This window comes from Heterodontus francisci, chromosome 33 (genome assembly GCF_036365525.1).
Source record: "Heterodontus francisci isolate sHetFra1 chromosome 33, sHetFra1.hap1, whole genome shotgun sequence".
Taxonomy (NCBI): Eukaryota; Metazoa; Chordata; class Chondrichthyes; order Heterodontiformes; family Heterodontidae; genus Heterodontus; species Heterodontus francisci.
The window spans coordinates 42,466,237-42,479,320 of NC_090403.1; the positions used below are offsets into that span (position 1 = coordinate 42,466,237).

The window sequence follows — 13,084 nt, forward strand, 5'->3', positions numbered from 1 at the left end:
AATTGTCAGATCATTTGTAATAAATGACTTTGAATTAAAAAGGAATAGACTATACAAATATGAACAAGAGGAATTTAACCTTCCTAATAGTTCAGACTTTGTTGAAAGATTAATGCCAAGATCGATTGGCTACTGTAAGCGAGGAGCAATGAAATGGAATTTCGCCTTTGACTGACCCATTATTAAATCAAGCCTGAGCACACCAACAGAAAGGACACCACAAATTGAATCCCTCCCATTTGAGACTCTTTCATTCCCATTTGAACTGATTTGGATTGGCAGTGCCTCCAGACTAAGTTAAAGGGAAAGCTTTCAATGTGGATAAAACCTTTTATCATGACAGAAATTCAGGCACTGTGTAGTTCTGCAAAATTTAAACAATAATGGATGAAAAATACTGGAGTTTTGAAAAGCACCTTGTGATCAAGAGACTAGTATGGTCTGACTCATGTACAGCACAAGGTCAAGGTAACCCACATCACAAAGGCGCAAGAAGATGTGACTTTTGAGAAATCACTGTGATTTCATGAAATTTATTTTGTCATGCTAGGCCTCCACCTGCCAAGAATGAGGCACATTAACTTTGTCACGAACATTGATTTTAAGCTGTTACTGCCATGAAGGACTTGGTAAACAGATCAGCCATGGCTGGAAAAGACATTTGCATATTAACAGACAGTGGTTGGAAGGACAATGGACCACTCCCTGACACATTTAACCCACAATGGACCTTGATCACCAGGTATTGTGTGTAAGAGGAGCATTCCAGAGATTGCTAAGGTGATACAATCCAAGACGTGATCAGACCAGTTAGTCACATGACTAACCTGCTTGGCAACCTGGGGTTTCCTGAAGACTGTTTGCTGACAATGCAACCACTAGGTGGCACAGTACTTGCACATGCGCAAATGCAGGCTCTTCAACTGGAATGTCAGTGTCTGTGATGTTCAGGCAGCTGCCGGGATTAAGGATGGCGCTGCTCAATTTATCACAGGAAATGCTTATGACTAGATCATTCGAGCAAACTAACCTTCACATTAAGTTGGATGGAAGCCCAGTAATATTCTACTATGTAGTTATAGGATACTAACTGTAATCCTCAGATCCATTTAATATTCCAGGTGTGAGAGCGGCTGGCGAGGCGGGAGCGAGTGATGGGGATCCAGGTCCAGCCTCAAAATCTCCCATTCAGCGACTTCCTCCAGCCGAGTGAGGTGGGGGGGGGGGGGGGTGTGGAATGGATACCTGATGATGGCTTAGCGCGCATGCGCAAAGATGGACCAGGCACTGATACGTGATGACGTTGGCGCTGCGCAATGATGTCATCTCACGCATGTGCACATCCTTCCACACTCTGATGACATCAGCTGGCTGCTGCATTATCAGGAATCACAAACATTTCTGAATTGTACGAACAGTTTGAACTGGGTGTGTCTGTTTGCTCCTGGACTAAGAAGATCTCTCCTGTCTGCTCCCATCTCTTTCTCGCAAGCCTCTGAATCCACTGAAGACACATGAACCCCAAGAGAGAAAAGTCTCCTACAGTGAACAAGGTTTAAGAAGAATACTGGGCCCCAACGGAAAGCAAAATCTACCTACAATCAAGGATTCTACAGTGAGCTCGAAGAACCGTAACAAAGACTCTTCAGATATAGCCTCAAACTTTTCCACTTTATTTTTCTTCTGCTCTTTTCTGTCTCCATTTGCATGTGTGCATCATGTATGCACGCTAGCGTGGGCGCGTCGTGTATCCGTAGGCGTCAACCGAATTAGAGTTTAAATTCAAGTTTAATAAATTCAACTTTTCTTCTTTAAACCTAGGAAAACCTGTTTGTGCTGGTTTCTTTGCCTTATAATGGGAAAGCAGTGAACAAGGATTCACCAAAGGGGAGCAAAAAACACGGTGTGTTTAAAATTAAACTCTGTTACAGTAAGACCAGATAAAGGCTGAAAGGGAACCCTAGAGACCTTTCTCACCTGATGGTAACAATTTTAAAAATCCTCAAATTTAATAAAGGTATTTTATGCCACCCTAAAGAACGGGAAGGTAGTGGAGGAGGGGGGCTGTGTAAAATGGAGCGGGAGGGCCCTTCCCGACCCGCTCCCGCCTCCGTCACCAAATTACGCAGGGCGGCGGCGGCGAAAAACAGCCCAACCACCCCAGGCCAATCAAGGCCCTTAAGTGGCCACTGAATGGCCACTTGAGGGCCTCTGCCCACCTCCACAGGGATTTTACCCGTGGCTAGTCAGGTGACCCAGGCCAGAGAAAAGCCACCTGACAAAAAGCAGACAGCTCTCTGACGGCCTGGGGGGGCGCCCCCGTTGCCCCAACCACCCTCAAAACCCAACACCCCCCCCCCCCCCACCATTCCCCCAAATGACCACCCTTGCCTTGGCGGGGCCTGACAGATCACCCCCAACGAGGCAACAAAAACTTACCTTGGTTCTGGGGCTCCCTGACATCATCTTCTTGAAGCTGGGCTGCAGTCCCAGCTGTGGCCACCGCTCCCGGTGGCATTGCTGGGACTAAGAGTGCCGGCCCGCTGATTGGCCGGCAGCTCCATTAGGCAGGACTTCCTGCCTCAAACAGGTGGAAGCCCTACCTCAGAACATTTAAAGGCTGGGGAACCGCAAAATGCGGGTCGGATCGCCAGGCCAGGCAGAAGCGGGTTTGCCACCGACTTTTCAGTCGGTGGACAGCTCCCGTCTACCAAAGGGAAAATCCCTGCCATTTTGTCATAATGACAGGGTATTGTTCATGAGGGTTTAGCTCCTGTAACACACTTGAGGGTTGATTTTCACTGTCTGCAACATGCAGTAGAAACATAAAAGAACAAGTTTATGAATTTTACTTCAGTTATCGCACGGGACAGGGTCTTTACGCACTGTGGCAAAACTCCACTCTATTGGCTACCTGGGAAAGCCATCCGCTCCAGTTTGAAATGGTCATTATTTGGCACAAGTTGCCGAGGTAGGTGTTATGCTTAAAGGGCTTGCAGTCTTGTTCGTTTATCTTCATTCACAATGTACCCCAATTTAACAGGGGTGTCTTTGTCCAAGTAGACATGCTCTGTTTTCGCAATGCAAGTGCCAACAGGTGACTGTTTCATAAACTCAATGAGCGATTGCAATGGAATGTACATGTAGATGAGCTGTCATGCACCATAGATAAATCAGCATTGTGCTAAATGGGATAGTCAAGCATGGAGATAAATAAATAAATACTTGGGAGTGGCTTTAGGATGTCATACAAATCAAAGCTAGATTTGTGTGAGCTAGGGGTTCAGAGGGGAGTGGTGTTTCTTGGTCAGTGGCTCCTGTTGGAAATGTTCAACTCTGTTGATATTGGATGAAAACAGGAAACAGGCCTAATTGTGATGCCCCTCATGTCCAGCTAGCCTGTCAAAAATTCAATGTTTAGGCTCAGACATTAAGAATAGCGATTTTGGATAAAGTACTCGAAGGATGGTGGTGCATGTGGAACCCTGTCCCAGCCTAAGTCAGCACCATCAACAACAAGGGGAGAAATTACCAAATCTAATAAGAAAAAAAAGGCTATAATTCACTTCTAGTTATTTGTTATAAAGAGAAAATGCTGGAAATACTAAACTGTTATTTTATTGAAGGTTTTTTAAAAATTAAATCATTTTACTGCAGGATCGCAGTAACCATAGTAGATCAACAGTTATGAGACGGAATGTGTATTTCTGGCCTTAGGATATGACCAGCCCTATTATGGCATTATAAGTATTCTTCAGTCAATGATTCTCAAATTTATTCTATGAATCACATGATCTGGGTTATGAATTATCTATCGTAAAATGGAAAACACTGAGGCAGATCAAGATGGACTGACATCATGCTGGCTGTTTCATTCTAATACCAGACCACATTCAGCAGTGGAGGTTGCAGTCAACTCTGTCTCACCACATGCCCTTGAGGAGGAGAATGACAAGGTGGTTCAACACTCAACTCAAGTACATCATGCAATAATCACACAACTTCATCCCAGTGGAACAAACCCAGAGACGACTGTCACAGGAAGCTTAGGTTACATGTAAGGTCACCTTTGATTTTTCCTTCAGTTACAGTTGTACTACAGAAGTGCCCATGGGCAAATTTTACAAATGTAGCCATTTTAACTAGGAATTGCCCATTGGCTACCTCTGACAAATAATGCATTGGCCACTTAGAGGTTTGCCATCAAAAGGGCCATTCATAAATGCTAGTTGCAGACACAAACCCAACCTTTTGCCCCAGAAGTTTTGAGAGTCTCTCCAAGTGCTGTACAAGGGGACAAATGCATCAATCCACAGCGCTCAACTCATTTAGTAATGCAATGTACTCTGAGGTACTTCACCTGTCTGAATTGAGGTACTGAGCATATGCATATTATAAATAGAGAAAGAACAATGTGCACACCAGGGATTCTCTGTTCAGCTAATGTCACCTTTATAATAGAAATTTCAAATCACCAATTTTTTTAGTGGGACACACAGCTACAGAAAATCTACCCTGATCGCTCGGTGCTTGGAAGGAGAGCTAATTTTTTTTTTTTAAATAAACCTTTAGTACTTTACTTTTGCAAATGAGTGCTTCTCAGCATTGCTTCAGGAATCACTAGGAACTGGTTCCCACACAGTATCATTTTTCTGTCGCTCAGTTTGGGCTGTTAGCAGGATCAGCAGCAAACCCTCCAATACTGGGTGATGAAGGCACAGTTTTTACTAGAGGGAATTTTAGTCCTTTTTGTAAGTTCTTTATCATTGAGGAATGTGAAGTCTTCTAATGGATTAAAATTGTAAATATGCACAAAATTCTGTATTAGAGTCTATGAATGCTCATTAGAAATACTGGCATAATGTTAAAATGCTGAAGAAAATGAGTGAATGAGGATATTATATTTGGTGTGTATTTGTTAGTCCTGGAAAGTTTGTTTTCAAAGTCAATACCCAAAGTGACTGTAACAGATTTTTACTACATAACACAAAAAAAAACTAGCACTGCCATCAAATCGTTCCCACAGTCCCTGTAGAAATCCAGTTCTCAATATAAACAAACGGTCCACATCTCCCTTAGCAACACAGTTTCACAAACATTCAAGCACTTGGTTAATCTTCCTCTTCATTAGTTCCTTTCCACAAGAAGCCAACACAGCAACAGTCAATCTGCAAGCCTCACAAATAAGCAACAGCTCTCTGCATTGAGAAATAGCCAGTTTTGAGGCCTAGGCTGAAGGAAAAGCCTTGGATACTGACCTTGGACTAAGCAACAATCCTGTTGCTTGTGCCAGTTACTGTACAAAATGCACAATAAATACAAATAATTATAAGTCTGTTCTTCACATTACTGAGCAACTTTTAGCACGGTCTTTTCTGATCTCAGAGTCATCCACTAAGTCAGTCCTTCCAGGCATTTGCGACACCCTCTTTAATCCTCGCTTGGAATTGCTGCGTTTCAGATTCTTCTGCATCTTATTTACAGAAGCCAGGGTCGTAACGTGAAATACATCACGGACGCTGTTCTCAGAAACTTTAGATGAACATTCTACATAGGCTGTTGCTCCAATCTGCCGAGCCACTGTACTGCCCTACAAAAAAAAACGAAGGGGGAGAAAAGCCATAATGTCAACCTTCACTGCGTAAAGAAAAGCATGAAATGTGTGCTTCACATTTAATTAACCTTCATCCATTATGTTGTCCAATACAAGTAATTTGAGCACAGCATGAAATGGCATCCAAGCAGCATTAATTCAAGAGCATGTCAAAATAGCTGAAGTAAAGCTTAGGTTCGCTGTGTTTTAAATGCTGCTTTTGGAATTGGATGACCTTTGCGTTTTTCTTCAAGAGAACAGAAGCTCACTTGTGAGAAATGTATTCCAGTGAAAATCCAGATTAAGCCAAGCTTAGTCTTTGCCTCCCAGAGTCCTCTCACTCCTGCTTCTCCTTCCCCTCCAAGAAGCAAACTCAAACAGCATTGAGGAACCATTTGACTTTCATACACGAGTGTAATTCCATGCTCTTGGGTGGGGGAAAAAGGCCTTTGTGTGGGTGAACACCTAATTAAAGGCTCTAAACAGAATCATTGCTTTTTCCACATGATTGAGTAAACTTCTTAATGACCGCATTTCAACAGGATCCTCAGAACAAATGAAAAGAATGAACATTTATACATGAGAATTACTTAGTTAGTCAATGGATTACATGGAAGTTTTATCTATTTCACAAATCTTACATAAATTCAAATTATTGCTTGAATCCTTTGAAGGAAGTTCATGGCTGTTATGGGAACAGCTATTCCATTTCATACTAACATGAAAAGACAGAACGTACTTTAGTCTAAGCAATGGGTTTGAGAAAGGCGGACTGGTTTATAAATAAGGCCAAGCTTTTGTGCAAAGAGATTTGTGTAGAGTGTAACAATATTAGGATAATTAGTGGCAAACAGCCACCTGCGGACTATCATGTACTGTTGCAGCTGTTGGAGTTAAGTAGCTGGAATGCAAACTAGCCACATGCTTTGTTAATTGCATGATGTGATAGAACTAGTTCTTCGGTCACAATGCTTTTATGTTGTGTTTTTATTTTGAAGCTTTACAAAGAATGAATGAGATGCAAAGTAGTGAAATAAAAACTTACCAAATGAATTGTGACTAGAAATGTCATTGCAGTGTTCAGGACTTTAAAAATAACAGTTAATGATATGGAGTATGTAAGTAACGTGTTACTTTCCAGGTACCAACTGCTGATTAACACTCAGTAAATCAGCAGTCATCAAATCAGAATTGTTAATCTTTTCTTGGCAGTGCGGTTGTCCAAAATAACACCATCCACTGAGACACAACAAATATACTAAATATGTCTAATTCCAAGACCTGTATGATACAGGGGAGTGGGACTAATTGGAGACGTTTTTCAAAAAGCTGGAACAAGCATGATGGGCTGAAAGGATCTAACTGCATAGAAGGAGGCCAATGATTTTTATAAAACTGGCAAAAGTGATTACTGGTTCAGATGATAAGTCCCATAGACATTTAAAACAAAAAAGTTTGACGTGAAGGAGGTTGAAAGGAGGTAAAGGACTGAATTTAGCTAAAGACAGAGAATGTACCTCTTGGCAGCAAGTAGTTCATTCTACAAATCTGCTTGCGAGAGGTGGGGTGGGCGTGGTTGAGGGCTTTTGATTTCTAGCCTGCAGTTTTATCTGTATGGGGCTGGGTCTGCAGGGATTGTGAAGACAGACAGTCATGGCATTGTGGCTTTTTGGATCATTGAATGCAGGGCCATAGCCAGAATAAATGTAGCAGTTCAATCATCCAACAGCATTTCATCTCCAGAAATGCATACACCGTTCCAACAGAAAAGTGACTTCCAGGACCAGAGAACTACAAGTACATTGTAAAAAAAAAAAAATTCTTTTTTTCTTTTACAAGCACCAACTGTGAAATGTCACCACATTATGGATTAGCCCTCTGTACTCAAGGTCCTTCACAGCTTTCAAAAGACACACGCATTTTCTGTCATCCGGCAGCTGCAAAGGGGGATTTATAATGCATTTCAAATAGTGGTGAAGTGTACAGAAGCAACAAGGGCTTCACTGGGCTCAAGCAGTCAGCATTCCCATCCACATGTACAATCACCGATTACTCAGTGATACATCTTACTAAAACGGGTCCCTATATTTCTAACAAATTACCCTTGCGCATCCTTCATATGCCGTTTTCTGCTTTCTCTCCAGTCGCCTTATATAATGCACGGTTTTTCCTGAATGAATCTCATTTAACTTCAGGGAGACAAATGTTGCCATTCCCCTCAAAGTTCAGCCACTTCAAGTACAGGAAGAGGGAAAGAAATAGCTGCTGTAGTACCTGTTCATGTGTAACTGGAATAAGCCTCTGTTTCGAAAGTTCCCTCAGCACATTCAGATCAGTCCTCATGTCAATCTTACACCCAACCACCAGCACTTTAGCGTTGGGACAGAACTCTTGCGTCTCACTTTGCCACTAGAAAAAAGAAGCCACGAAAAGGTTACATCACACCTTTTGATACTGAGATGAAATAAGCTAATTTTAAAATCATTCACAAAACACCAAAAATGTTACAATGCCCCAAATATTTTTGAAAATAACTGATCTTTAGAAAGGCAAAGAGGGTCATCTGCTGCACATACAAGATAGATTGCAGTTTACTCTGTTGAAAGATGCATTCCAGAATACTCCTGCAAGTTTTAAAAACATTCGAGTGGCAGCCACATGTTTATGGTGAGATCCTAAAGGTCAGTCCCAACACATCCAAGTCCTCCCCAGCATACCGGAAAGCACAGGTCAATGTCATCATGTGAGCTAGGAAAAACTGTCAGTTTGTTAAAATAATCAGCCTGCAAATGGTGTTGGATCAACACATCTGACAAGGAAACATCTCTCTGGAGAGAACAACAAGCAGTGAGATTGTGGAACCCACAACCACAAGGAGTAGTTGAGGTGAATAGTAGAGATGCATTTAAGGGGAAAGGTGAATAAGCTCATGAGGGAGAAAAGAACAGAAGGATATGTTGATAGGGTGAGATGAAGGGGAGAGGGAGGAGGTTCATGTGGAGCATAAACACTAGCATAGATGATGCTAATTGGAGGTATAGATTTTGCAGTTTAATCAGCAACTTTGATTGCTGATTGGAGTCTCAAGACTAGATGAGAGTGAATTCATCTGAAGGAATTACACTGTCGGGTCCAATTAAGATCTGTTGCCTTTCTACATTCTTAAAGTGGACTTGTATTCATTACTGCTGGTCAGACCTTCCTGCACGAAAGACACCAGGTTAATTAACCCATTAAATCTCGAACTTATAAAACATTTAAAGTATTGGAACCCCCAGGAAGGCAGTGGGACCGGTGCGGGAAAAAACAAAATCACACCAGCTATTTTACCTGTCCGCTCATGCCCCCTACCCCTCCTCCCCGGAGATCCGTCGAACAACCAGGGTTAAAATCAGCTCTTCTAATTCTCTAGGGACTTTGAATCCTTAAAATCTAAAATATTTGTAACCAAGGTTTTCTACAAACCAACGGTACTGAATTTAAAACAAGTCAAGCAATAGATTTGCACCAAACTGTCTTTTGTGGAAAAACTCTGCCATTACCCTGACTAAGTTAATAAGTGACAAAGTAACTGCCTCTGCATCAGATATCACATCATGCTATTTCACCATAAATTATTTTGTTCGACATTATAAAAAGGTTCAAAATAAAATGACTTCCCTCTCTAGTTATGAAGATGCCTCTACATTCTTTTCTATAGCACTACTTTCTCATAATGCAATTTACATCATAAAATTAGTGTTATGTGCCCCCCATAGGGGGCCCTGCATAATGTGCCATGACCTGGATAATGACCCAAGCCCTCAATTATCCTGCCGTTGGTTCCCATAAGTGTTGACAGTACAGGAAGCTGGAAAAGGATTAGAGTTACTGTGACCCCCTAGAAAGGGGCATTTGAGTCAGGAATTTGGCAAGGATGGGTCACGGATCACTTATAGAGGGGTTGATTTGTGACTGGTGGGTGTCTGACCTTTTCTCCACACTCCTCATCATTTTCTTTTAGTTCCAAGTACCTTGGGCTTCACACAGCTATCCAGAGACTGTCACTTCATTGACCCATTGTTGGATTAGCAGTTCATTGGACATTGTGCAGGAAAACACATCAAGGCATGTCATTGCAAGCAGTCATGTGTAATGACAAATGAAGAGACAGTTGAGGACAGCTGTGTCGACTTCTTACACCAACTAAGAGTCCAGTTTACACAGCTCCAGTCAGTTCCTGCTTACAGGAATGTAACTGCTGACCGATGTTCAAATACCTCTATGCAAATTAAGGAAGCCTTAATTATTTTCCTGGTAATTACCACAGAGGGACATGCAGGATAGCCAAACGATTAGAAAGCATTCAGCATTTAACTCAAATATATAGAGTTTGATTCAAAGGGTTGTTAAACAAACGCTTGTCCTGGTTGGGTAACAGTTCCCAACCAGGTTGCCAGGATATTTGAGGGGGATGGGGGTTTGGTGGTTGCAGGGAAGAAAGGAAGGGGAAGAAGAAGAGGGATTAGACCAATATCCTCCAACTCAGAGTCTCATATTAACTCTTGCCAGTCAGTCAATTACAAAGTGATATTACCATTGCTCGCTGTCATGGTGAGGTCTGCAGGCCAATCAGGTGCAGACTGCCATCATGGGATGAACTTGGAATGAAACAGCAGAAAAGGCAATGAATTATATCAATTGCAGCAAACAGTTTGCTGCAGCTCTGAGGGCAGCAGAAGAATCTATTCATGAACCACCTATGTCATTCTGCAGTGGGGTGAGGCGTCTTTTCACATTCAAACCTCAGATTCAGAATGATATGGCGAATATTCTTCTCTGAATTCAAAAGGTGAAATTTATCCCAATGCATATTCTTATCACAATAGAGGCCGACAGATTTCCTTGTCCCTGCAGCTGCTGCTCGGCTGTAATGTGGGCCACTAATTTACAGATTTTCTGGAATCCCTGGAATCCCATGTGATAAAAACAGAATTTGATTTATTCCCTCACCGTAAGTCATTAGTGCTGACTGGATCCACTGATTGTAAGCAAACCATGTAAAGCTTGGAAGAAACACTGGCCAGAGAAGGTCAGCGACAGGTCAGAATTCAGATGCTCAAAAAAGTACACCAATTGTCCCAGGAAAGTAGATAATGGAGGGGTTTAACTATGGACGCCCATTTTCCTTGCCAATTTTCTTCCCTCTTACCTCTTCTGCAAGGTGTTTTGCAGGTGGTGGTAGTAGTTTCTTAACACTGGTGTACTTGTACTTCACACAATTGGCTTTTATTTGTATATGTACCCACAGTGAGTGAGAGTCATTGGGCTATTTGACTGTAGGAGGCATCAGAGCCCAGACTAATTCTGTGCTTATTTGACATCCATACACATCCAGAACAGTTAGTGGTCAGGAGGAGGAATGCTAGCCAATTCCTTCTCCCTAAGACAGGAGACTGAGGTCAACTTGTGGTACCCTCATCTTGGTCTTGACTGAGATCAGTTAAATTAGCACAGAATGGGCATTTACAACTCGGTACCTTCCTCATCTTTAAAGGAGCAGCCAATTCCTGGCCAATCACTGAGCCATCAAGGGACCATTCACTCTTTTACATTGAGGAACCTAGGTGAAGGGTCAAGGCCCAGAGACACCTTAAAGGTTTAAAACAATACAAAAAAAAAGAAAAGACGGTAAATCAAGAAGGAATTTTTAGGTGACCCACAACTTTAGTTTTAAGATGTCTGAAATTGGTGGAGGAATGACAGATGGAGAAAGAAACCCTTGAGGGCTGAGGACAGAATGAGTGGGAGCAGGTAACGGTGTTCTCTCTTGATAACAAAGTGAGGGTGCTGGGAAGAGAAACAGCACATTTGCAACTTGAGAGGATCAAGAGAGGAAGGTTAAGAGAGCTAATCATAACTGCATTGCTAAACTAGATTAAATGCTGCTGTCAAATGCACAGAATGCTATAGATGCTAGCTATTGGATAAGGCCCATTTGCTTGCTTCCAGGAGATTGAACTCATGAGTTGGGGAACAGGAAACACAGATGAGAACAGATCTAGCCATTGTCCATTTCTGGTGCGCTTTATCAGAGAGGAAAGCTGAGCAGCAGCCTCATTACAGCAAAACAGAGCTCGTGCTAAAGCCAGAAAGTAACACCAGCTGTTAAAGGAGATTAACACAGAGCCACAGGTTATTGACAATTACCAACAGAGGCTAGAGGAAGTAAATGCACACCATCCCTTTCTCCACAGGGACTCTCTGCTCATTTCTCACATGTTCTCCATGCCTAGGCCCATCAGGTCTAAGCTTCAAATCTAAACCAGGTCTCAGGAGACCTCAACAAACCAGCTCAGCCATGGGGAAAAAAACACTGGCCACACATTGGATCGAACAAACTGCTGATGGGAACTAACCTTCACTCACAGTTGCCAAAGCAACAGTTTAAGCTTATATTTATGTATTGCCGTTAGCAATTCTTACTGAGGATATGCTAAGGCTTGGTGAGAGATATAGGAGATTTAAAATGAAGAATATTACTTGCTGTAATCTGGTATTATGCTTCTAGTGTTAAGTTTTGGCAGCTCAGAGGTACAAAGTAAAAGAGGTGTAAAGGATAATTGATGGTGGTTTGTGGGATATAATTATGTTGTTAACTGAAGCCACTGAATAATCTGTAAGTGACACTAAAGCCATCCAGTCAACATCACAAGTGAAAATCGAAAATGAGGTACCTCATAAATCTGCAAGTGTTCATTTTAGGACAGCTGAGCTTTGCGTTTTCTTTAATAAGGAGAAAACTTAATTTTAAAGGGCTGGAAGTGAGTAAAGCAAATTCTGATTGAATGCTGCACTGAGAGACCGAAGGCTTATAATGCAGCCCTCTGCACCTGAAGTGCAATGGCTTTTTTTAAGGTGCTCAGACTGTAATGGATCAAGTGCAGAACAATATAGGCAGGAAGCATCTAGAGCACCAGCAGCTTGCACAATCTACATTAAGGCCCCATTTTCAAAGGCAGTGGGGCCTGTCCCTCAAGTGCTAGTTACTCCGTGCCTGTTGTAAACTGCTGTTGCAAGGGAGAATGGCATGACCTTCATCCTTCAGGAGCACCCAGTTTACCTGCAGCTGGATTAGAAGGCTTCAAAAGGTTAAGGTAGTTCAGGTACTTCTCCCCTACCCCTGGTAGGTCTCTTATCCCCGTAGACAGCCATCAATCTGCTACTGGTGCAGGAAATATCCTCACCCCAACAACAACAACTTGCATTTATATACTTGCATTAACATATAAAATGTCCCAAGGCAAGTCTCAGGAACATTATCAAACAAAATTTGCCACCAAGCCACACAAGTTATAACATCACATGACCAAAAACCTGTTCAAAGAGGTGAGTTTTAAGGAGTGTCTTAGAGGAGGAGGGGAGAGAGGAGGAAGTGTGTGTGTGTCTGTTTAGGGAGTAGGCAACTGAAAGCATGGCCGCAAATGTGCAGCAATGAAAATTGGGGATGCT

General features: G+C 42.3%; 1 protein-coding gene across 1 annotated transcript in view; it reads right to left on the bottom strand.

The window, feature by feature from the left end:
- Positions 1 to 2,377: 2,377 nt before the first annotated feature.
- rnd2 (Rho family GTPase 2) overlaps positions 2,378 to 13,084 on the bottom strand; it is a 62,696-nt gene continuing 51,989 nt past the window's right edge. Inside the window, exons 4-5 of the mRNA XM_068013373.1 lie at positions 7,868 to 8,002; positions 2,378 to 5,590 (exon numbers count right to left, since the gene is read on the bottom strand). Coding sequence (XP_067869474.1) covers positions 5,342 to 5,590; positions 7,868 to 8,002 — 384 coding nt within the window. The 3' untranslated portion in view covers positions 2,378 to 5,341. The remainder of the gene's footprint in view (positions 5,591 to 7,867; positions 8,003 to 13,084) is intronic.